The sequence below is a fragment of the Eupeodes corollae genome, chromosome 2, assembly GCF_945859685.1.
Source record: "Eupeodes corollae chromosome 2, idEupCoro1.1, whole genome shotgun sequence".
NCBI classification, from domain to species: domain Eukaryota; kingdom Metazoa; phylum Arthropoda; class Insecta; order Diptera; family Syrphidae; genus Eupeodes; species Eupeodes corollae.
In genome coordinates this window covers 57,754,525-57,782,065 of record NC_079148.1, presented here as the reverse complement: position 1 = coordinate 57,782,065, position 27,541 = coordinate 57,754,525, and the positions used below count along the sequence as shown (strand labels likewise).

Sequence of the window (27,541 nt, the reverse complement as noted above, 5' to 3'; positions counted from 1 at the left end):
CACAACTTTTAAAGATTATTTTACTTTTTTATGATACAATGAATTGTTTGTTTTGTTTTGTTTCATTTATTTATTTATTAAATGAATTGTTCTGTTTTGTTTATAAATAATTTTTTCCTTATATTTTGTTGCTTTTTCATATATTTTATTTACCTAAACTGAAATCAAAAATGTTCTAGTTTTAAAACCGTTAATGCATACGAAGCCAAATTTGGCCTGTATTCTTATTATTTAAACAAATAAATTTTTTTTGGTTTTTAATTAAAGATGTCTTAAAACAACCCAAAGAATCTATTTAAAAGGTATTTTATTTTTTTTCTCTTTAAATAATAATTCATGCAGTAGAGGGTTAACGATATTGAAAGGAGGATAGAGGTTCAAAAATGTAAGAATTTAGATTATAAAATAACCTACCATCCATCCATAATTGCTGTGGGTGAAGATTTTTTAAAGATAAAGAAATTTTATATTTATTTTGATGGCACACTTATAAAATTCAATAATTTTTAGCACATATAAAATTTATATGATATCTTTATTATCTTTATGAACTTCCTTTATTATTATAAGCATAAATTAAAAGATATATTTTTATCTTTTTGTTAATAACCTTGTGAATGAAGATGATTTTTAAGTATAAATAGAGTGCAATGTACTGTGCAATTTTCAAATGTTAAGTGATCGTTATAATAGACACAATGGTAAGTCGGCATCAACTTCAAAGGCAGCAGCAGGACAGTCAGGATCAGGAGGACAATCTGGTGGTGAATTCTGAAGTGAATTCAGACGTAGAGCAGGATGTGGAGTCAGACGACAACGATCACATTCCATATGGTCAGAAGATGGAATCACAAGTGGACGAGGTAATTTTTTCAGAGGAGGTACCAACAGGAGCAGCAGCAGCAGCAGCAGGAGCAGCAGCAATAGAAGAAGAAAAAGCAGTGACGACGGTGAAGAAGACTGGTACGAGTACGACCCGGGTGAAGCGGAAGCGATCCGATTCTTTGACGGCGTCGACGTCGACGGCGATGACAACGACGAAGGCCAATCACCACTCAAAAAAGCAAAAATCATCATCGATGACTACGACGACGAATGCGGCGAACAAGAAATTGACGTTGACACGGAATTCATCGGTGGACGAGATTTTGGAGTTTTCGACGCGGGGACCGAGCACGACGACGGGTATGCTTACATCCCTGAAAATCATATTGATACTATGGACGGACGATTTCATGATGACGGCTCCGCAAACATTGAAACAACTGGTGAGCAAGTATATGAAGGCCAAGAAGTACGATTTGAAGAGGACAGTATATACAATGCAGCAAGCGGTTTTAAATATTTGCGAAGACCTGAAAGCTCAACAAGTAAACTTGCAGCAATTTTCTCAAAGGGTAAGTAATTGTTGTATTAAAATTGTTTAAATATATACAAGATTTTTTCATACTAATACAATTTTTGCTTACAGGATTTTTGCAGAAGCCTCCAAAAAACCGTATACTACACGATGTATACGGACGAAGACTTGACGGTGGAACAGGGCGATTGGATACTAGCAAATTACGAGCTGCCTTCACAGGAAGCTACCTTGCCGTATGTGAACACGACAACCACCTGCATGTCGTCCACGATTGCTCCTACAGCAACAGCAGCTGCCGCTGTGCCTTCAGAAAATATATCGAGGCATGCACAACCAGACGATACTCTAGGAGGATTGTTCCCGCCTACAGCTACGAGATCCAGCACTGGGTTGATTTGTCAATCTATTTGCAAAAAGACCCCAGACAGCTTGTGTATTTGGAGCACGCCGGGCGAGTCTGGATACCGGGTAATCAAGATGGACATCTACAACTTCTCAAAGATAGCGAATGTGCAGAAGAACAACTGGTGGAAGGAAGCAGATTATCGGACAACCTTCATCACGAATTCGAGTGTGGATCCGATCGATCAGCAGGTAACAAAACTCCTGACAGCAGTGGCACACCAAATCAAGAAGACTCCCAATATCCAAAAGGAGGAAAAGGCGACCAAATCATCGAATTTCTTTTATCACGGCCAACATCACCAGTAAGGCATATCTTCTCGACTAGCCTATGGCTGAATAGTAAGTTTAGATTTTACGATTGCAATAGTGTTTTAATAAAAAATTGTCTAAGAATTGTAAATAATAAATTCAACGAGATGAATATCTCAGATTTTAATCTATTCTATAAGCAAATTCAACCCAACTATTTGTTATTTAATGATCCTCTTGGTAATATCGATTCGTATTATTATAATGTTAGAGATTCGGTTTTTCATTAGAATAATTTGTTAAAATTTCAATTTTCCGGTAATTTTAAGAAAATAAAACGATTTTTATTAGATTTATAAACGAATACCAAAGAAAAATTCATTATTTATTTTATCGCCTCCGAATGCAGGTAAAAACTTTTTTTTAGATACTTTTATACACTATTTTATTAATTTTGGCCAAATGGGCAATTTCAACAGGTATTGCAGTTTCCCATTGATGGAGTGCTGTGACCGACGAGTGATTCTATGGAACGAGCCAATGATGGAACCATCTGCTGAAGAAACACTAAAGATGATTCTCGGAGGTGACACTGTCAACGCAAAGGTCAAATATATGCCGGATGCTGTCATAACCCGAACACCTGTAATCATACTCTCAAACAACGATATATTTCCAAAAGATGAAGCATTCCGATCACGAATGTACAAATATCAATGGGAAAGCTGTCCTCAATTAAAATCACTAAATAGAAAACCGAGTCCTCTAGCTGCATCAAAACACAGAACTTAACGCTATCAGGCAGCCATGTACTCTCTTTACATAAGTTCCACTCAATATTTCATAGCATTCAGTTTTCCAGTCTATCAAGAGTCAGTTGTGTCTTTTTGTTGTGTAATTTCAAAATCTTATTTTTAAAACTAAAATCTGTAGGATCCCATACCGACTACACTGAACAGAACAGACAGAAGACGACAGCACTGGTACGAGACAAAACAGACAGGATGAAAGATTGACAGAAAAGAACGAAATCACGAGTAGTATAGAGTTAACCCTTGAACTGAGTGAGCGCTCCACTATTTGTTCTCTCAAAGTTGTATCTTATATTTTGATTAAATACATTAAAATTCATTGTAAACCATTTAAATTAAATTGAACCAGATTAAATTGATTTTGATAAAAAAAAACTAACCAAGTGAGTCTTTTCATTTTTCTGAACAAAACTGTGGGAAGAGAATCCCACATATCCAGTAAAATATAATAACTACATTTTCGTTTTATTTATCTTATATGTGAAACCATTGCCTACATGTATATATGTTTTATGTGTAAAAATGAATTCAACACAATTACAGATTTATTTTATGTATTTAAATTACACGGACTTAATACGAACAGCAATGTCGAATGCTGTCAAAATGAATGTCCACATACTTTTAAATCTTTTGCACATTTTAAGCGCGACTTAATTAATAAACATAAAGATATTATTTTGTCAGATCAGAACAAATCAAAACACAAGAAAATGTGAATAAACAGTTACTAAATAATGAAAACTTAAATGTTGCTGATATCCCACTAAATGAAAACGATGGTCCAATCGAAATACCTATTGAAACAAATACTATTAATTTTATTTAAACTAAATTAGATTTAAATAAATGTAAGAATCATCTTCAAAATAAATGTTGTAGTTTTTTTTAAGTGATTTATATGCTAGGCCTAATCTTTCGAGAAAAAATAATGTTTTCATGGTAAACCATCATTTATCTGGATCCTGGTAGCCGGTACCAAAACCAGGAAGGCACAGATTTCCTGAAAAAAATTTTACCAGGAAAAAAGAAAAAATGGTATGTATTTGTATGTTTATTTTTAAATAAAAACGATTTTAGTTTTCTTAAACATTTTTTTACAATTTATTAAAACTTTTTGTTACAAACAGAACGTTTCAGAACTCATGTTCCATCATCGGGCTACTGTTTACTCAAAACAGTAAACATTAGCCCGATGATGGAACATGAGTTCTGAAACGCGTCGCTAATTTTATTTTATTTATATTTAAAATAATTGTTTGTAACAAAAAATTTTAATAAATTGTATAAAACAAATTTTTAAGAAAACTATAATCGTTTTTATTTAAAAATAAACATACAAATACATACTCAACTTATTATTCAAAAAATTGCGGAACTTCAAAGCCCATTGGGACAAAGGTATGAATTATTTTACTTTTTTGGCAATTATTATTTATTTGTTTTTACTGTTGTATATTTTTTGCTCACCAATAAGACTTATCATATTTAAATTAAAAAAATTGTACTTATTATCATATTTGTGCGTTTGGAGATAATCAGCCCTATCATGAATTCCATCGTAATCGGAAATTTTTACGAATCCCGAAAAACTGTATCATGAAATCCGTTCGCAATGCAAAATTGTATGATTTGATTGAACATATTGCTGAACTTATTCGACAGCATCATTTTGATTACGTAAGATTGTTTAATGATACTTTAAAGCCAAAGCATCACTTTATGGTTCATTATCCATTGGTTATTGGGAAGAGTGGAGTGCCTAGTAATTGTTGGTGCTTTCAGTTTGAAGCTAAATATAAGGAGTTTAAGAAATATGCAAGAGTCATAAACAGTAGACGAAACATCCCAATTACATTGTCTTTCAAATTTCCGTCAAAATTTGCTCACTTTTTATTAAATGAAACAAGTCCGAAAATAGTGTCATTTGCTGATTGCCACATGCAAAATACTTGCTTCTTAGATTATATACATAATTACAAAGTTCGACAAGGAATATCTTCCGATTTCAAAAAACAAAATAAAACAGAAGATCTTAAAAATCTATTGATTTCATGGAAAATTCCGCTTCAATGTCACCAATATTTTGTGGGTAAATAAAAATTAAGTTCAATTATTTCATTTAGGTATAGATTAATCTTAAACCTATGTAACAGATGAGAGCCTTTTTGTACCCGTATTGAAAGTGGCAGAGCCATTTTTTATAAAAAGTTTTTGCAAGGAAAATTGAGATTGGTTCAATTTCCTTCAACCGTTCTCTAGATGACTTCTCGTATTCAGTAATACAAAATTCTTCAATACCGACGACTAGTTGTTCTTCGCCTCTTTTGTACAATACATCAGCCAGCAAAAAATGAATGGATATTTTGAACTGTAACGAAGGGGAAACGATTAAAAGCTATTTTCATATTAACAACAATATTGACAATAAATCTGTACGTCTGCTTTCTGCTTCTAAATACTAAACTATAAACTATTCGAGTGCTAATAATGTCTATTTTTCGTCAAAGGACTTAATGCAACTCGCCGAAGAAATCCGTGTCGCTTTTAATGAAGATCCTGTAAGATTTTTTTTATATTATTGAATCTTTGTTTATACTTTCTGTCTTATCATATAGCTTGATTATTATATGACCACAAGAAAGGTTTAAAAAATCCCAAAGGAATTCTAGCAAACAAATTTCATAATATGTGAGAAAAATTTCGAAGCATAAATTGATTATGCATGCGGGAGTCTAAAAAAAAAAAGCTAAAACTCGATGAGTTGTCCGAAGGAAATTCTGGTGATGAAGATAAAGTGTGCATGCAAATGAAACACGATTTCCTTACAATAAATGTACAAGAAAGAATAAAAGCATGGACGAGTATATTCAATGTTCGACAATCAGATCTAAAAAAGGCGAATTCAAAAACAATCTCATGGAGTGAGTTTTACGAGAAATGGCATTTTATCAACTTTTCCAACGGACATGAATACGTACGAAAAAAAAAACACTTTTTTATTCAACGTTAGCTTGTTGTTTCTTTTGTCTTTTTTTTACCTCAATGATATTTTTACAATTCAAACTTTAATTAATGTATCACATTTATTTATTTAAACACTGTTAACGAAATTCATCAAAACATTAAAAAAAGATACCTAACTTTCAAATATTTTTTTCTTTGTAAATCGAATCAGATTTCAATAAAATGTTCGGGAATAAGGACATTGTTTTGGAGGGCCCAAAAATGAATGACTTCAATAAGTTAATGCTGCAATTCATTTTTCCGAAAAAAAATTATTAACACAGAAATCCGATCCCAACTCGAACATTGTTTCAAAAAGTTTGTAATAATACTTTGCATATTTCATAATATAAATACTTCACACCAGGTCTACAATGTTGTTCACACACTTGCACTATCTCCTGCAGCCAAGTGGACGTGAAGGTAACAAACGCTTCACGGTTTTTGACAGAAAAGATGCATCAATTAGGTTGTTAGCTCAGCAGCAAGACTATAAAGAAAATCAAAATGCACTGGCTGCAAAACATTTACAGTCGCAACCACCCTTAATTACGTTACTCGGTTCATTCGAAGAAATAGAAGAAATACATGTAGATTTCGACAACACGCACTACAGGGTATTTACCTTCGACCGGGTACTCGACATTTGTATTAAAATATTTTGTACGCTAAATATAGCGTATTCAAAATCATGTCAACAGTTTTTGGGAATTTGTTGATACCTATTTTTACAAAATCGACGAATCAGCAACAAATCCAAAGGCACGAAATCTATTAAAGTCATTAAAATTCGCTGAAAGCGAAAGAAACAATAAAAGTTAAACTGATTGTAAATTTTTACGTTTAAGTATTTATAATAAAAACTCATATTCTCAAAGAAAATAATAATATTTTATTTGTTATAAGATCAATTTCTGGGGTGTCTTCTTTTCAAGTTCGTATGGTCTTTTGTGGTTTTTTTGCTTCAGAGTTTCCAGCAAATGGTAAGTAAAAATAATTAACATTCATTCTATAACCGGTACCAGGAAAAGTACCCGAAGGCCTCGTAAATTGTTCCAGAATACAGGTACATTCTACCAGGAAAAAATAATATTTCAGGTAAATACTACCAGTATGCTGGTAGCAAGTACCAGGAAAATGATTATCTTTTCCTGTTAGATTGTATCAGGCAACTGGTACATCTTATCAGTAATTCTGATAATATTCTGTTGGAGGGGAAATTATTTTTCCTGGTACGGGTTACCAGGAGAGGCTGATATATTCTATCGGAAGACCTGGGAGAATCTCGCTATCAGTTTTTCGAATCTAACAAGAAATCTGATAAATAGAACAAGGATATTTTGAGTGCACTTGAGACGTACCACATAGAAATACAATCATGTTTTGGTTGTCATTGATGGTTTTTCAAAGTTTGTGTGATTGTATTCCACCAAGGATACTGGCACAGAAGAAGTTCTAGATCGTCTAAGCAAACAAGCTGCTGTATTTGGGAATCCGAAGAGACTTATTTCAGATCGAGGAACGGCTTTTACTTCCCATGCTTTCGAAGACTATTGCGTAAAAATAGGCATCGTTCCCCTGGTGATCACGACCGGAGTACCGAGAGGGAATGGGCAAGTTGAAAGGATCAACCGGATCCTTATACCACGGCTCACCAAGATGAATTTGAAAGACGCTGCACAGTGCGGCGACTAGTGGAAAAAAATCAAAAAAAAAAATTTGCCAAAAATGTGGAGCAAGTATGCCAAATTCAAGGTAATTAGTCTGAGTGAATGAATCAACAGTTAATTTATGATAAAGTTCAATCTTCTGTCGTCAGAGATGCTCAGAAGATCAATAAAAAAAAACAAAAAATGAGAGTAAGATTTTTCGTTAATGCTCAAAAGAGCATTTGTTGAAGAAAAAAAGAACATATGATATTTTTTTTGCTAGATTCATATTCAGGAGAGAAAATATTATTATTCTAACTGCATTATTTTTTTTTTGCATGTAAATTTATATTTTTTTTGAGAGTCCAAATCTAAGCTTCTTTGTGCGTGTTAAGTACTAACTTCGATAAGCTATATATTTTTGGAGGGGTCCGATGGGAAAAAAGTGTTTTTATTTAAAGAAAGTACACAATTATACCTTTTAAAAAAAGTAAGATTTTTTTGCAGCAGCCTGCGCTTTCTCTTGCAACAAGTGTTTGTTTACAAGTATTTTTTACAGAATGTGTTCAAATAGGGAGCTTTTTGATGTTTGGTTTTCCAACTCAACAGCCCGTGTGCGTGATGTTTTGGAGTTTATGGAGTTAAAACTAAATATACAATCAAATTTAGAGCCTGAAGATCAAGAAATCGTAGAAAAACACGCATCAACAATTTGCTCGGAAATAAATAAACGTTGGCAAAGTTGCCACAGAAAACGTGATAGGTTTTTAAAAAAGAATAAAGACTGGCTTGACAATTTTCACTCCTTTCCCCAAAACATCCTAACTCTAATGAGTGCATCGACAAGCCAAGACCTTAGTAATAAGCGCGGGAGACCGCAAAAAGAATTTGTTGAGTGTTGCCAAAAAACTAAAAAACAAAAAGTTCATGATTTGGTAAGGACAAGATCGCTCGAGGAATTAAAGTATGCTACAGACCAAGCAGCATTAAATTCAAGCACTAATTCAAATTCAGAGCAACAGTTTTTGTCACCGGGAGCAGCCCTTGCATTGTATCTTGACCTTGACTTAACAGAACGAAAGTATGAGGTATTGAGAAAAACCGTGAATGCTCTGCACAAGGACTGCTTCCCAAGTATTTACGCATTACGGAAAGCTAAGGCTGGTATTCTTCCAAAATGCGACGTTACGGAATCTTCAGCGGAAGTTGATTTTCAGGATATTATGGAGAAAACTGTTAAAAGCATTTGCAAATCTGTCACAGTGAGTAGAGAAACAAAAGCTAAACTAATTTGCAAATGGGGTTTTGATGGCAGTGGCAACCATAGTGCTTATAAGCTAAGATTTGATAATACTGAAAACTCGGACGAATATTTGTTCCTTATAGCATTTGTACCTCTAAGATTGGTCGATATCGATTCTGGTGTTTCTCTTTGGGTAAATGATCGTCCTGGATCAATATTACATTGTAGGCCCGTGAAATTTTTATTTAAAAAAGAGTGTTCCGATCTTGTAAGACGGGAGGAGACAAATATGCAAGAAAAAATAATGAGCCTTTATGACCATACCGAAATGATAGCAGGACAAATCTGCAATGTTTCTTTCGAGTTTTATATGACCATGGTTGATGGAAGTGTGTGCAATGTCTTATCCGGAACAAATTCATCATCTAAATGCTATATTTGCGGAGCACTCCCGAGCGAAATGAATACAGCCAAATGTTATGAGAAACAACCAAACGAAGAAAACTATCGTTTCGGTCTTTCAACTCTCCATCTCTGGATAAGGTCGTTTGAATGTATGTTGCACATTGCTTATAGGCTGCCCTTTAAAAAATGGCGAGTCCAAGGAGAGGAATACAAAACTCTTTTCGAAATAGAAAAAAAACGCATTCAGATTGAATTCAAAACAAAAATGGGACTAAATGTTGACCAACCAAAGCAAGGCTTTGGTTCATCAAACGATGGCAACACTGCTCGGACATTTTTTTTCGAGTTTTATAATTACAAGTTCCTGAATTAAATCATTTATACAAAAGTAGGCGTGGCAGGGGGCGGATATGGTCGACACCATTTTATATTTTTGAGCTCGATCATCAAAATTCTACAGTTTTATTCAAATCGTGCATGTCGTTTTCTAGATATAAATAATCATATTAAGAAGTGGGCGTGGCAGGGGGCGTGAAAATTTTGCTAAACTTTGTAAAACTTGTTGTTATTACATTTGCAATAAACTTTGTATGCAAACTCAGCTTAGTTTTTGAAAATTGATTTTTTTCCATCATCTCCATACAATCGAACGCACTGTGCGCTGGATTGTGGTATGGGCATGTTGACAAGGCTCAACAAATTATAAATAATACACCGCCTCGAAGCACGAAGATGTCGCCGTTTAAAATCATGACGGGATTAGAGATGCGACTTAAAGCTGATCCTGATATCCAAGATATGCTGAATGAAGAGATGTACGATTAATTTGATACAGCCAGAAGGGAAACGAGAGATGAAGTCAAGGCCAACATCCAGGCGATTCAGTAAGAAAACTATCAATATAACCTGAGGAGACGTAAGAAAGCCATTACTTACAAAATCAAGAATTTGGTCGCCATACGTAGAACCCAGTTTGGGCCTGGCTTAAAATTGAAACCAAAATATCTCGGACCATACAAATAATGAAAACTTAAATGTACCGTAGCATGTGACAATTTAAAGGATATTCAAAAGCAAAATAAAAGAAGACAGCTAAAACTAATACAAGAAGTTAAAACTCGATGGAACAGTTCTTACAATATGCTTAAACGACTATACGAAATTCGGGCTGAGCTGGCTATAGCAATTAGTTTGAGTCAAAAAGCTCCTGCTGCATTGACTACTGAAAATTTTGAAGTAATAAAAGAAATAATACAACTTCTCGAATGCTTCGAAACCGCCACCACCACCATATCAGGAGAAAAATTCGTAACAAGGATATATACCTCTTACACGAGGAATATCCACAAAATTAATATCCCTAGAGATGACAATTCAAACTATTGAAGCCATGGATGTGCTGAAGACACTGAGTCAGTAAGCAAACGATTAAAGCCTTATTACCCCAAGACAGCGCTCATACTTTCAACACTTTTAGACCCCAGATTTAAAAAAAAACTGGTTTCCGAACACCTCAAGATGCTGAACGAAGACAAGGTACCTTCAATTTACTACTACCTATATTTTATTTTTTGTAGGCAAAATCAAGAAAAACTAATAGAAAAACAGACCTATGGTAACAAAGATAGGAAGGTATGGGAGGCCGATTTTCCATGGCTTAAGTCTAAGTATTCTATGCAATAAAACTCTTTCAAACAACATTAGACATTTGAAAAGACATGAATATTCCTCCCTTCATATGCATTAAATCAACACAAAAAATGAAGTAAAACCCATCCAAAATATGTTTTCAACAATAACTGATGACAATTATTCGAAAACCAGGGACGAGATAAAGTGTATTATGTATTGCATACAACACAATCTCTCATTGCGTTTAATGGATTCTTTACCCGATCTTTAGAAATCAGTTTGCATTGATTCGTCTCATGCTAAAGCCCTAAAATGTGGAAGAACCAAATCCACTTCTTTTATTAAAACTATTATTGGACCATGATCGAAAACTGAACTATGTTCGGTGTTAAAATCAGAAAAATTTACATTAATTATAGATGATGAATGATCAGCTGATCGGACAACTACCTTGAAGCAAAATGTCTCTGATTCGAAGGAAATCGGAGAGAATTACGCTCCGACGGTTACCTCGATAGGGCCGAATAATTTTCAGTTGATCTGTGCAAAAAAAAAATGGAAAGGTCTCAGCAACCCCTGCTATAGAGATATAAGTGCAAACCAAAATCTTGGCAGGTCGCTGAAGAACCGGACTGCGGATGGAAGTATCGTGTTAAAATGGGGTTTAGGAGAAACCATATGAAGCCTAGAAGGTAAGTACATTATACGGTACACTAAATCATTCAATACCTACATTTACATTCCTCTTTTCAGCACAAAAGGCAATGTTAATTTGACAGCAGAAAACCAAGATTCACAGACTAGCGAAATTTTCAACCAGTTGAATGAGGACTGTTTTCTGGGTCCTTATCCAACCCAAGAACTTTTGGAAGAACCATCACCAACGATTTCGAGTTCGGGAAAGAAAAGAAAAAGCCAAGAATCAATGGAGACAACATTTCTTTCCACCCTGAAATCGGTTCAAATGTTTCTGAACAAACCAGCTACGGTACCTGTCCCAGCTCTAGATGCCAATTCAGATGAGGAAGATTTTCTACAACCTCGTTTTGTCTGAGGAGTTATAAAACACATTCTAAAGATAAGTCGCAAAAAGTATGATCCAACGGCTCAAAAATACATACTTACTGGATTTGATGAAAATACCAAAGGCTATCGTCTGTATGACCCGGTGAAAAAGTTAGTTTTCAAGAGCCGCAACGTAACATTCATCAACGAAAGCAGTGGTGCAGGTGAATCTTCACAAAAATCTCGAATGCGCGAGGTATGTAGCGAAAGCAAGTGAACCACTATTTGTTGAATTGGAACTATTCAACGAAAATGATACAAATGCCAACGACAAATGTATCAAACCATCGGATTCACCATCGTATAAAGATGATCACCGATGCAGCAGATGACAGCAACGATTCAAATATCATCAACCCCGATCTTTTTTGTTCTTTTATTAACCTTCTTGGTAAAACCACGCGCGCTTTTTATTACTCTGCTCTTATATACAATATAGACTTTCTGTCAAACCACATAAATAAAGCTAAAACAATTATCCTCGCCAAACTTAATATAATTCCGAAATTCATTTTGAGCTCAGATGAACTTGAACACATAAATAAACTTTTTTCAAAATACAGTCCTTCAACATATTATCAAATAAACCCATCTACGAACTTCTGGAGTTATAGGTAGATTATAAAAGCAACAGAATTATATGAAGATTCCTACTCCTTACATAATTCCTCCCCGTAAACATAAGTAAAGAAATTGTAACAAAGCCATACATTGTAAAAAATAATCTTTAAAAGAAGCGAAAACAACTGTAATAATCCGTTATCCAAAGTATATGGACAAAAATAGTCAGCGTGGGGAAAAATAGTTAGTCTTTTTAAGGGACAAACATATTAGATATTAATTGAAGACATAACTTTCGTCGATAAGAGGCTTGAGAGTCTATTAATTAATCTTCTATGTCAGACTTTATCTTTTGAAGATGTTGAAACAGAGAAGATTGAAAGAAATAATTAAAGAAAATAAGCGAAAAATAAATAGAATTTTAAGGACATTTTGTCTTATGTATAAATATAATCTAATAAAACTATGAAATAGGTTTATATTTTTGTGTTTCAATAAGCGTCCTTCAAGACTTTATACACTGCGAGAAAATTTATAATAAAGAACGAAAGAAGTTGTTCTGCTTAAAGTAAATTATTCAATTGATATAAGTTCTTCTAAAAATAAAATGTTTTCTTTTTTGTCATAATTTTTAAAGATAGCTTCAACAAAAGTTTGTTTACTACTTTGAATCGCATACATAAGTTTTATGCAGCGCACTAAATCTGCGACTTTTGACAAAGCTTTTACTATTGTAATTAAAATCACTCTTAAAAAAAAATATAAATTAAGATAATTTTAAAATTGTATTATATGACGCTTACGGAAGATGGCTTAAACAATTAACTTAATTTGGTTTTAATTTGCTCAAAATGATCTTGCATTCAAACTTTGTTAAATGTGTTTAAAACTAATTAGTCCAATTTAAATATTTCAATCTCATAATAAACTTAAGGTACCAAATATAACTTATTGCGATTGCTCATAATTTTCTTATCTTATTAAATAACGCTTACCAAAATCAATTTGATATGTTGAATTGTTATGATTATGAATTTATTGTTTATATTTTTAAACAGTGGTCTGCACGTTTTGTACTGCTTTTGTTAGTTCTACTCTTGATGCAATTAAATAAAACGCTGGTGAAACTTCCTCACCGCATGGACATTGACATCCTATTTAAAAAGAAAAAAAACGTATTATAAACTTTAAATTAACTAAAATAAAATTCAACTTACCATTTATCCAGCTAAAGTTACCCAGTTTCTGCTCGCATTTAGGACAATTCAAACGTCCTTGAGTATTATTAGAAATATTTTTCATCCAAGCGATGGGTTCCAGAAACAAAATACTCTTACATTTTGCATCATTAGCTCTATCGAAAACTGATACTCTGCGTATTTGTTCGGCAATTTGATCGATGAGTCGTGTTGGAGCAGCAACGGGTGTTTCTTGTGTGGTGACAGTTGATGTGGCAGCAGCATTTGTATTTTCAGTCCCATCATCGATTGGTAATTGTGAAAGTGGTCCATTTTTAGGCGAATGTAGAAGAACATTGGATTTGGAAGCAACTACTCGGCGGCATTTTCGGCATCTATAAACTATTGGTTCTGGATTTTCTTGAGTTATTGCAGGATCAGGTTTGATTAAATTCGTAAAATTTTGAGGAAGAATTTTTGCTGCAATTATTATTAGATTATAAAATAAATGTATTTATATACATACATATATACTTGAGCTCTTAATCATACCTTTTCTAACTTGTTCGCCAGCTAATTTTAGACGATACGCTTTGTACTTATCAAATTGAGGATCAATAGTACAACCCATTCGTCGATAAAGTTTCAATTGATTCACGAAACCAGAGTTAGGCTGTACAAATTTACGCTTAGATTTGACTATTTCAAAAGCTTGTTGATATTCTAAATTGTGTTTTTTCATCATATAAGCGATAACAGCTGTTGAACTTCGACTTACACCGAAATAACTAAATAATAAAAAAATAAGGTAATAAGATCAGTAATTAAACATGTAAAACGCATTCAAAAAGTTATATTAAATACAACTAAATGTACAATGTGAAATGAGATACAAGGCTAATATATATAAATAAAATTAAATAAATTGGGTGGCACAACAGTCCGTTGGAAACCACGGATTAGTGACTTACAACTCTTAACCATTCCTGTGTGCGAGTACTGCTAATTTAAAAAAGCACTTTTTCATGCTAATATATCGAGCACTTCCCGCAAATTTATTGTAAGCACCAAAATAAATTTTATCGTAAACGACAAATCAAAAGCTTACTGCTAGTCCTTGAAACAACTTGTACCCATAATCAGCATTGGAAATTATTAATTATGCTTAACCGCAGACCTACGTTTAAAAAAAACGACTAATTCTACGTTTACGGGTCGTTTTCGACCATCCTATATTTTAATAAGGTATTTACGCAAAAAATTAATATTTATTAAAACGGAATCTTTTTTAATGATATTTTATTAGAAATGTATAAAATGTACATATATATATGTTCTTACTACTATTTTATTCAGCACCTTCCACACACGTTGCGATTGTGTTTACTTTTACAAACATTCTTGCCGCATCCACAGCAAACAAGCTCCGTTTTGTTGTCCTTTATTGTTGAATTTTCTTCAACACAAATGAAACACCTACCACGCTTTTTTGGCTGTGGAGAAGAAAATCTTTGCTTTTTGGCAACTGGATTGAAATTTTCACTTTCATTTTTGATAGTTGCCTGAAGAGTAATTGAACATGAAGCGCGAGGTGGTCTTGATCTGTTGCATATATAGTTTTTAGTCAACTCAACACCTAGGTCGTTCAAAAACTTTTTCCGGCTTTGCTTGCCACGAGATGTCTGATACTCGGGATCGATTTGAGTAAAAATTATAAAAGCATTCAATGCTGATATGTCTATAATGTTTGAAAATACGCACATCGGCCAACGATTAGTTTTTCGTTTTGCCCTAAAGCCGGATAGCATTTTATCGGCATTGTCAACACCACCTTTTGTTTTGTTATAAAATTGTATAATTTCCGGCATCATTTTGGGTTCAGGTCCTAGTTCAAGACTGTGGTGCATAGTGCTTTGTACCACTGTGCATTTATTTTTCTTACTCATATACGAAACAAGTGTAGTGGAATCCGTGAATGCGAAAGTTGATTGAAATAGTGGTCGTTTTTTTTCTAATAAAAGTTTTGGTGGTATACTTCTTTTATTTTTTCGCATAGTGCCGACCATGGTCAGATTCTTCTGGAGCAATTTTTGCCCAAGTTGGTATGAAGAAAAAAAGTTATCCATGGTAATATTGTGGCCCTTCAATCCTTCGACTAGGTCTAGAACCACGCGCTCACCTTGATTTTTTTCAGCCTCACCTCCAACTGGTTTTCCTAGGTACGGCTGAATCCTCCAAACGTATGATGTTTCAGCGCAAGTGCAAGCCCAAAACTTCAAACCATATTTTTCTGGCTTGTTAGGCATGTACTGCCTAAAGGAACATCTGCCATGGAAACCTAGTAGCTGTTCATCCACCGTAACACATGGTGATGGGTTGTAAAATAAAGTAAGCAATTCAACCCATTTGTCCCATAAATTGTGAATAGGTGCAAATTTATCAATTGCTGTCATTTGATTTTGTCTGCGGCTGGTTGGATCGTCAAAACGTAGAACTTTCGTAATGTATTGGAAAGTCTCTTTAGACATAATAGCTCTGAAGATGGGCCGCCCGAAATTGGCGTCAAACAAGTCCTCAATGCGCTCTGTTTTCGATCTGCAAAAAACCAAATCCGTTCGAAAAACAAAACTACTTTTCAACCGGTATGGAACAACTTACTTGTAGACACCTGCAAGAATCTAAACTCCAATATATGCATAAAGCATATCTTCGTTCATGGTTTTGTGTTTGTCGCCAAACTTAGAGCGCCCAAAATTATTTGTATTTTCTATAATAATTTTTTCAACATGAGGTGGAAAAAATAATAAAAATGAATCCATCAATACATGAACTCGGGCAATAGCGTAGCGAGTAACACCCGGTTTCATTGCTATCACATTCTCGGAACGGGCTCGGGCCACTAAAAACACAATCTAAAAACGAATGAACCGATGAAATGTGAATATGCTTACCAGGTGGAGTCAATGGAACTGGGCTCCAAATTGTGTTGTCCTTCGAAACAAGCAAACGATCACTATTCGCGGAATCCACAGGTGCTTCTTCACATTCGTCATCGGTTTCACTTGATTCATACTCCTCAGGAACAAAATCTTCATCACTACCCGAAGAAAACTCTTCATCACTTGAACAACCACTGGACATTTTAACGTTTTATTATTTGATTGAATATAAGTAAATATAATAAAATTCAGTCCTTTTTTCAATGTACTCAAAAAGAAATGTCCACACACAATACGAAAACATATGACGGGTCGAAAACGACCCAATATAAAAAAAAGACCCAAATTCAAAAAAAGCAATGCCAATAAATTTGGCGGTTAGATTTCGATTTAAAACTGTACAAGCAACAAAGTCATGGAGAGATTGCTTAAAATAATTATTAGTTTTTAAAATATCTGAAAATAAAAAAAAAACTTGGGTCGAAAACGACCCCAACGTAGGTCTACGGAAGTTAAGAAATCGCAATAGCCTTCAAAGCTCTATGTGTTATTCAAATCAAAATCAAATGGGGTGGCGCAACAGTCCGTTGTGAACCAGGGCCTAGTGACTTACAACTCTCAACCATTCCTGTGTGCGAGTAATGTTGTCAGGAATGGAGGGGACCTACAATTTTATGCCGAATCCGAACGGCTAGTTTGAGAAAGCACTTTTTCATGACAAGAATTACTCTTGAAGGAATTGTCAGTTCCTCGCAAGAGGCAGTACCCGCGAAAATTAATTTTTTTTAAATTAAGGTGGCACAGGCAGGGATTGAACCCAAGACCCCTTGCATGACAGTCCAACGCACTTTTTTTTTTTTTTTTTTTTTTTTTTTTAATTCATTTTTATTTATTTCATCTTAAACCTATCTTAAAGCTAGACAAAAATTCATAAAACTAGCCTAATTATCCATAACTTACAACTAACTTAATGGTCCCATACGGACACTCTAAGCTAAACTATAACACTAATGACTAATGCCTTTCGGCCTTAAGATCTATTTTACTTCAATTTAAATTTTATTTGTTTTGTTTTTATTAGAAAATTTTGAAAAAACTAATATCAATAACCTTTTTTTATTTATTTTTACTTACAAACTACTTAAAATAAGGTCCTTAAATAAAACTTAAAAACTAACTTAAACTACCTATTCTACCTATAAACTACTTAAAACTAGAACAACCACAGCAGCAAATCTAACTATCTAACATTTTTGTTTTTCATATTTTGTTGTCTATTTTTTTTATTTTTTTTATTTTTTTTTTTTTTTAATGTTCTTTTTTTATTATTTTTTTTTTTTTTTGTATTTTTTGTATTTTTTTTTTCTATTTCTTTTCGTGCCACCATGCCTATTCTACTTAAAACTAAACCCTAATACTATTAAACAAGTATGTAAGCCGGCCAAGGCTTAAAACCCCATCCCGACTACCCACTATCAAGTGCCGATTGAAGCCACCAAAACTGGTTCTCCTGCTTCACCCTATCAGTTCGGTCCCGTTCGGACACAGCCCTACTGAACCGAAGGAGCTCTGCTCCACCTTGTGCCATGACGTCCCGATTGTACAGGAGTCGCCTATCCACGGTTCTTCGTCTGACGTGGTAGATTAACGGAACTGCCAATCTATCCTGTATCAGACCGCATTTGTCTAAAAAGAGGAATGCCTCTGGTGGGATGAACCCGCTCAAGCGTGCACTTTCAAAATACTCGTCGTTCGGATAGAACGCCCCGAAAATTAAATTGTTGGTCGAAGACATAGCTCTTGCAATGTGACCTCGAACGAGTTTTATCACGAAATTGTCAATTCTGTTGATTCGAGCCCCGTTGTATAGGACCTCGTTGGAATAGTAATGCACATAAGAAGACTCGGCTGTTCGATATAAGCCGGTACAGCGTCGTAAACACTGCCGCTCGAACACTCGAAACTCCTCCATCTGGGAAGGGGCAACGTTGAACCACACAGGACAACCATAAACGATCATTGGCCGTATGAGGGCCATGTAGCAAATTACCTTCACTCTGGGGTCAAGCCGACTGCTAAAAAACAGCCGTTTCGTCAGAGCAAAGGCTCCTCTGGCCCTGTTCAGAGCAGCATTTATATGTCTGTCGAAATATAAATACTGATCTAACCAGATACCGAGGTACTTCACTACACTTTTGCTCGCTAATGGTTGCCCATGAAGATCAACGATGACCATCTTGCGCCAATTCTTGCACGTATCCCTCGTGGCCCCAGCCAACGGAGTCCGGAACAGAATTGTCTCCGACTTCTGGACATTTATTTTCAGTTTCCAGTCGTCGCAATAGTCCAGTCCAACGCACTAACCATCATGCCACGGGTACTATGTGTTATTATCAAATTTTAATAATTAAGTTTTCTTTTTTCTTGAAAATGTCGCTTACGATAAAATGGCGGGAAGGGCTCGATATATAAAGCTAATAATAATTTAACCAAAAATCGTCTTACACATGAACAGCGTTTACAAATTACACAATTTTATTATCAATAGTATCCGGGGCAGGATAGTTATTGCGTTGAACTGTCATGCCAAAGGTCTTGGGTTCGATCCCTGCCTATGCCATATGTAAAACACTAGGCCCTAGTTTTTAACGAACTATTGCGCCACCCAATTTATTTATTTTTATTATTAATATGCGTGCTATGTTAAGAAAGTGCATGGGTTGCTTTTTCCTTTTTATAGTTTTGCTCTTCTGGATATTATGTCTTTATTTTGTACTTAATTTACACTGTTAGATATTAAACCACAGGTGGCAACACTGTGATAGTTGGTGATAGTTGGCAAAGTTTGTGAGTGGTGGAAAAATAAAGAAATTAAAATACAAATATAGTACGGAAATTCTTGAGAAGTGAATATTTTGAAGCATAAGAACTCTCTCCAATAGTGAGAATAAAAATATAAGAACTTCAGGTATTTATAAACCTAAAAAACCAAGTTTTTAGTGTGGGAAATTACAAATACAATAGAATTCTCAAAGTGAAACGTCAATAGAATAAAGAATAAAGCTTTCACTATACAAAATAAACATAAATATTGATAGATTACAAAACTTATCATATTATCCCCAGAAATATATAACAATATTTATTCAACAAATAAAACCACTAGCGACACCTCCATTTCAGTTTGGCCATAAATAAGCAAAGATACGAACCGCTAACACAAATAAAAATAAATATAAGGAAATATTAACGTTCATTAATAGTTCACATAATTTTCTTTTGAAATTGAACTGTATTAAATACAAAAATGTCTACGCCGGAAAACAACACTACAAAAGAAGAAGTAAGCAATTCTGAGCTTAAGGACATGATAGCTCTCATCTATAGAAGTGTCGAAGATTCAAAGAAAGATATAAGATCTGAAAATAAAGAAGTGGGAACTAACGTCGCTGAAGTTGGATCAAAGATTGATAAAATTAATGAAAAAGTTTACGAAATAGAAGAAAAAGTTAGTAAACACGAAGAAAAAATTAGTATTTTAGAATGCCAACTACGAAGAAAGAACGTTATTCTTCTCAATTTTGAAGAAATTGAAAAATCAACAACTGAACTCGAGCAAATAGTGCTACAAATTTTAAGTGAAGTCTTCAAAATTGAAGTTTCATTGAAAGATCTTGACTTTGTCTATCGTCTTGGAGTTCAAAACAAAAATAAAACTCGACCTATCAAAATTGGATTCTTGGCATATAGAACAAAATGCCTGATCATGGATGATAAAATAAAACTAAAAGCATAGAACACAAAAAATAATACAAACTTAATTCTTAATGATTACTTACCGAAAGATGTATTAGAAAAGCGGAAAAATTTACTTGAAAAAGCGAATACCTTAAGAAACATGAATGGCAACGCAGAAGTAAAAGTCAAAAACAACAGGCTGATTGTCGATGGTAAAACATTAACAGCAGAAGAAATTATCAATATAAAGACTCACCCTAAGCAAAACAAAAGAAAGCTTTCTGATGATGACTTTGAAAAAGATTCAGATATAGCGAGGAGCTCGTCCAAAAAGAACAGTAGACCACAAACAAAAAATAAAACTTTCTCATCGTCATCACCATCGTCGTCATCATCCCCCCTGATGAAATATGTCCTCAAGAAAACCGTCACTATGGGTCAAAGTGCCGACACTAAAAATGGTAACCAATTTGCTGTAGATAACTTCGAAAAAACAACAAATCAATAACAACTAGCGAACAATCCACCACAACAAATGCTAAAAGTCAACCCCAGCGAGCCAATTATTAATAACGAAGACAATTTTATAATGGATAAACTGAAGAATAAACCTCCAACCCGGTCGGCCACCGTGGAGGATTTCGGCCAACACCCTCCCTTTTATAAATTTGCGGAAAGCATCTCACTAAACAAAAAACATACAAACAAAAACTACTGTACTAATAAAAGCAATACAGGTACGAAACCCTTATACGTAGCAACTCTAAACACACTAACTCTCCAATCAAAAGAAAAATTTGTTGAACTAGAAAACGCGCTTAATAAGATACACTGGGATATAATCGGTTTAGCAGAAGTAAGACGACAAGGCGAAAGCATACAAGAACTCAACAACGGAAATATATTTGCTTACTTCGGAACTAAACAAGGCCTTTATGGCGTCGGTTTCCTTATAAACAAAGAGTTAAAAAAGAATATTCAAGAAATTAAAGGATTTAACGATAGGATAATAGGAATGAAAGTCAAAGTTGAGAATTGTAACATATCCATCATACAAGTCTATGCACCAACTGAGAAAGCAACTGATGACGAGATGAATCGCTTTTACAAGACACTGGAAATAGCAACAGCACACTTTAAAACAGAGATTTTACTGATAATCGGTGATTTCAATGCTAAATTAGGTTTCAGGAAAAATGGCAAAGAAACCATTATGGGAGAATATGGCTACGGTAATCGAAATGGAAGAGGTAGTAGTCTTATCCAATATACTTGGCAACAAAACCTTATAGTTGGAAACTTGTTATTTAAAAAGAAACCGCAAAATCAATGGATCTGGAATTCACCAGGCCAAAAGTACAAAAACCAAATAGATTTTATTCTTTGCAATAAAAGATCAATCCTTAAAGATGTGTCCATACTTAATAACTTTCAATTCGAATCAGATCATCGGATAGTATGCGCGGAGTTATTAATCAACTATAAAACTAGGCAACTTCATAAAACTACAAGAAAGGTATTAACAAAATCGATAAGTACAGATATAATCAAAAGCTATAATGCTGATTTTCAACAATGATAATGTTATATCGTTATATCAAGGTTAAATGAACCTACTCAAATAGTATATAACAAAATGGAAAAAACTATAAAAGAATCTGCAGACAGGTATATTCTCACTGCTGTATCTCAAAAACACCAAAATCTATCGAGTGAAACTCTAAATATGATAGCACTTCGTGATAGTATTCGAAAAAAGAACAATCTGAATGCCCAAGAAAAACTGGACCTGAAAAATATACGGAAGAACATCAAGAAACGTTGTCAAGAAGACATCCAAAAATTCAATGACAATCTCTTAAAGACAGTAATCGAAGAAACGAGATCAATAAAAAAGGCAAAGAATGCAATCCAAGATTATAAAGAGTGGATAACAGCAATGGCGGATAATGGTAAAAGAATTCACGAAAGGAAGAATATTAACCAAATAGCTACAAACTTCTACATTGATCTATACAAAACACGCATAGTAGACACTGATGATATATTTCTAGAGCGACAAAATCAGGAAGAAGATTTTCCGCCATTTCTCAAAAGTGAAATAGAACGAGCAATAAATAGTTTAAAGAATAAAAAAAGCAAAGGAAACGATGGGATATTAGCTGAATACCTAAAGATCGGCAACTTTTCACTGGCCAACTGGTTGACTACTATTTTCAATCAGGTTTTGGTCACCGACGAAGTCCCAGACCAATGGACGAAATCGGAAATAATTCTCATATATAAAAAAGGGTACAGGGACGATATCAACAATTATCGCCCGATAAGCGTAATATGATCGATGTACAAGGTTTTTGCGAAGTGTTTATTTGAGAGAATGAAAACCACTCTAAATTTAAATCAACCTTTTGAACAAGCCGGTTTTATATCAGGTTTTTCAACAATAGATCATCTACAAACCGTTAATCAAATAACAGAAAAATGCCAAGAGTATAACATCACAATATACTTTGCCTTCATCGATTTTGCAAAAGCTTTTGACACAGTAGAGCAAAGATTTATTTGAAAGGCGCTTCTCAATCAAGGTGTAGACGAAAAAATAGTTCGAATCCTAAAGAAAATGTATGACAGGAGCACATCCCACATAAAAACGGAATGCATCGGATCAGATTTTAAAATAACGCGAAGTGTTAGGCAAGGAGATCCAATTTCATCAGCACTGTTTTCCGCAGCCTTAGAAGGAGTATTTAGAAAGCTAGACTGGTAAGACAAAGGATTGAAGATAAATGGCAAATGTCTCTCAAACCTCCGATTTGCCGATGACATTATAATTATCGCAAACAGCAGCGAAGAACTTCAAACGATGCTAAACGAACTATGCTCGGAATGCGAAAATATTGGGTTGTCAACAAATCAACAGAAAACTAAAATTATGACAAATGGTGCTTATGATCCAGTTAGTGTTAATAACAATATATAAGCATACGTTGAAGACTACACATACCTTGGTCAGATTATCTCATTCAAAGACAAAGAAAAAAAGGATATAGAGCAGCGAATGACGAACGCTTGGAGGCAGTTCTGGAACGTTAAGCATCTTCTTACATTGAATATTTCGAATAAAACAAGGAAATATGTGTTTGACTTAACAGTTCTTCCAGTCCTCACCTATGGGTGCCAAACTTGGCAACTCACGAAAAACACTGAAATGAAACTCCAATCATGTCAGAGAGCAATGGAGTGAGCTATTTTGAACGTTCATATTGCCCAGCAAATTAACCATCAGAATATAAGAAGTCAAACTAATTTTGAAGACGTTAGACACAGGCTTAAGAAACTCAAATGGGAATGGGCAGGACATGTAATACGTACACCTGATAATCGATGGACAAAATTAGTAACCGAATGGATACCCTTAGAAAGCAAAAGAAGCGTAGGTGGACAACACAAACGCTGGAAGGATGACATCCGAAAAATATGCCCACTTTATTGGAGAGAAGCACTAGATAGAAGAAGATGGAGAAGTCTGGGGGAGGCTTATGCTCAGGTAACTTAAAATTATACCTCTCTTTTTAAATAATGTATATATTTAAATTAGTTTTAAACCTTCATTGAATTATTTGTTTCTTGTAATTTAATTAATTTTACGTACACATACTTGTTTAAATGTAATGTAAATATATTCAATCAAATGGTAATTATAAAATTATTGTAAATTTTAAAGTATTAATGAGTGAATAAAGCTTGGAATAATAATAATAATAATTAAACCACCAACACGTTTAGATTCAGTGCGAACTAAGAGAAATATGAAAACTGTATCGGCAGTTTAAGCGATGACAGTGCCCATGCCGTTTGCAACAATTGGACCTCTTTGAATCCACTACGTGAAGAATTTTAAGAAAGGACTTAGGTGTGCTGCGACCTTACAAAATATCGAATTTTAAAAGTTGGGCCGAGTTTCACTTTTTATTGAAAAATCGTGTTCACTGTTTGGATTATGGGCTGGCGGAATCATTAGGCCATATTTACTGTGAATGCTGAGCTCTGCCGTGCTATAATAACAAATTTGTTTGCGCATAATGGAAGAGCTTGCCTTGCAAAATGTGTTTTGATTCACATAAAAATGTAAGTTCCATCTGATCCAAAATAATTTAAGAAGAAAAATACTTTAAATTACGACATGTAGTCATATATGTCTATATGTCTATACTACACACATACAGCTGTGGACAACTAATTAGAAACATTACTTGCTTCTCATTTCCACATTCACTTTATCAAATGTGACTATAATAGCGGTATCCAAAACGGTGTAATGCAAGCGTTATTACATAACTGTTTGAAAAAGTAAAAGCATAAGTCTTTTCAAAGTACACAATAAAATCAAGGTAAAGTGTAAAAAGTGTTCGTTTCAACTGGTCACCTAATTAGAAACAGTTAAACTACATTTGATTTGGGTGAAATAAAAATAATCTTTTTATTTTGCATTGGTAAGCAGAAAATTCTGAATTGTCTGCAAATGTTTTTAAGGAATAATTTTTAAATCTTGGAGGTAATTACAATGGGAAAAAAGTAAAGAGTTGTAAGCCTCCCACAAGGAAAGCGATTCTTGAGCTTTGGAAGCTTAAAATGTCCTATAGAGCAATTGCATCTCAAATGAACTGTTCTGTAAAAAAAGTTTTCAATGCAATTAAGCATTTTCAAAACTTCGGGACTGCTGAAAATGTACCTCGTAAAAAACGGGCCCGTAAGACAAGTTGCCAAATAGATCGAGCAATTAGTAGGCTGGCTAAAAATTACCCAAAAATAAGCTCCACAGAGATACAACGCCAACTCTCGGTTGCATTCGATGTCCCGATAGGAAGAAGAAGATTGGGGGAAGTTGTGTATCATGATCGTGTTTCTCGGAAGAAACCATTAGTAACCGCTAGGTAACGTAGACTTAGAATAGTGTTCGCAAGATCACACGCCAACTGGACAGCAAACGAATGGAAGTACATAGTATGGAGTGACGAAACTAAAATAAATAGGATCGGCCAAGATGGTGCACTTTATACCCGAAGTCCAAAAGGAACAGCGTTCCACCCTAAATACGTTTTGCCAATAATTAAGCATGGAGGCGGCTCGCTTAACGTTTAGGATTGTTTTTCGTAGTGTGGAGTTGGCCCAATCCATCGAATCGATGGAAGGCTGACAGCCGTTAAATACATTGACATTCTTAAGGAACGATTAGTGGATTGGGCCGATGAAAACATGCCAGTGATATGGAAGTTTCAGCAAGACAACGACCCCAAGCAAACTGCTGGAATTACGAAACAGTTCTTTAGGGACCAATCGATAACAGTTCTGGAATGGACATCAAGTGCAGGACCTACATCCGATAGAGCATCTTGGGGCAGATGTTAAAAGAGCTTTTGCTCTCAAAAATAACTGCAACAATGATGTTCTTTCGAAGGTAATAAAGTTTATACTAAGCTGCTTGGAAGGATATACCCGTAGAGCAGTTGTTATATTTATAATTTATTATTGTTATACATAAATATTATATTGCCCTTCTAGCAACTCCTAAAATACTTAAGTATATAATATGTAATAATATAAATATGTATGTATGGTATATCATATTAAAAATGAATAAAAGAGAACATAACGAAATCTAACCTCGTCTTTGATCGACGTATAGATCATGGCGCAGTCGAAAGCAATTTAAAAGCGAAAAAAAATAAAAATAAATTGTGATTTCGTTTAATTAATAAAAATTCTATAATTGTAAAAGAACTGGTACTGTATACTTAAAGCGTGGCACTGTGATAAACCGAAAAAAAAATGGATTTTAAAAAACCTAATCCATTAGTGTTAAGCGGCAATTTAAAAGAAAATTGGGCAAAGTTTAAACAGTTATATAAAATTTATACAGTGGCCAGCAAAACAGACAAAGAAATTGAGGAAGTCCAGGTGGCTAGATTCTAAGCTGTGCGGGTGAGGAAGCGATCCAACTGTACACCACTTTTGCTTTATCAGAAAGTGACTCCAAGCTAATTAAAAATGTGATGGATGCTTTTGAAAGTTATTGCAATCCTCGTAGCAACGTGGTATATGAAAGATACGTTTTTTATACAAGGGGCCAACGAGAAGGTGAACCGTTTGACCATTTTATGGCTGACATATCTAAATTGGTGGAAAGTTGTGAGTTTGGTACACAAAAAGAGTCCATGCTTAGAGATCGAGTTGTTATTGGTATAGCTGATCAAAACGTACAGGCTCAGCTTCTAAAAATCGACAATTTAGATTTGGCAAAAGCAATAGAGTTTTGCCGGGTGGCTGAATTGACAGCAGGTCAAGTGAAGACAATGCAGAGTCATAGTAGTATCGATGACATACGTAGAAGAAAATTTACCGGTGGTCGCAATGAACAGTTTTCGGGGTCCAGAGATGAGGGTGCAGGTCGGAGAAAAGAACAGTTTTCGAAATTCGGAGAAGGGGGTACTGGTGGTGCAAGAGGTGTAGATAGCAGTGTAAAGAAGAACAGTAATTTAAGTAAGAAATATAATGAAAATATGAAATGTAAAAAATGTAACAAAAAACATAGATATGGTTACTGTCCAGCGTACAACAAAAAATGTTTGGCTTGTAATAAACGCGGTCATTTTCATTCCGTTTGCAATAAAAATGCTTATGTGCGCGAAATAATTGAGCAAGACGAAAGTGATTACTCAGATTATTATACTGAACATATTGATACAGTTAGAGAGATCAATAGCACGGAATCGATTTGGGTGGAGACGTTGAAGGTTGGTAACAATTTCTTTAATTTTAAATTAGATAGCGGAGCAGATGTTAATGTGCTGCCGTTGAGTTTATTTAAAAAATTAAATATTAAATTGAAGTCGTCTAAGACCAATCTGGAAGCATATGGTGGGTTCGCGCTCGAGACGGTAGGTGAAATTGTCATACCTACCACTTATAAGGAGAAATGTTTGAATACTAGATTTGTGGTTGCCAATGTAAATTCGAAACCCATTCTCGGTCTTAGGTCTTGTATTGAATTTAATTTGATAAATAGAGTAAATGCACTTGCAATGTCAGATAGTCAAAAAGATAATTTAATAAAGCGAAGCGTAGATGTCTTCAGCGGGATAGGTCGGTTTCCTGATAAGTGTTCAATTGAGGTTAAGTCGGGTACCATTCCTTGCCATCGTCCTCCTAGACGTATTCCGATCAGCCTTAGAGATAGATTAAAAGAAACTTTAAAAGGTATGGAAAGAAAGAAAATTATCACGAAGATAGACTCTC

General features: G+C 34.5%; 1 protein-coding gene across 3 annotated transcripts in view; it reads right to left on the bottom strand.

The window, feature by feature from the left end:
- Window positions 1-27,541, bottom strand: part of LOC129945537 (dual specificity protein phosphatase MPK-4) — a 172,917-nt gene that overhangs the window by 134,099 nt on the left and 11,277 nt on the right. For 2 of the 3 annotated variants that reach the window (XR_008781501.1, XR_008781500.1), the window contains exons 4-6: window positions 14,121-14,356; window positions 13,608-14,048; window positions 13,386-13,544 (exon numbers count right to left, since the gene is read on the bottom strand). Coding sequence is in view for 1 of the 3 variants with exons in the window: in XM_056055343.1 (XP_055911318.1) it covers window positions 13,441-13,544; window positions 13,608-14,048; window positions 14,121-14,356 (781 nt within the window). In the remaining 2 variants the exon portion in view is untranslated. Of the gene's footprint in view, window positions 1-12,889; window positions 13,545-13,607; window positions 14,049-14,120; window positions 14,357-27,541 lie in introns of those variants that run through there. The other variant, XM_056055343.1, reaches the window with a different exon arrangement.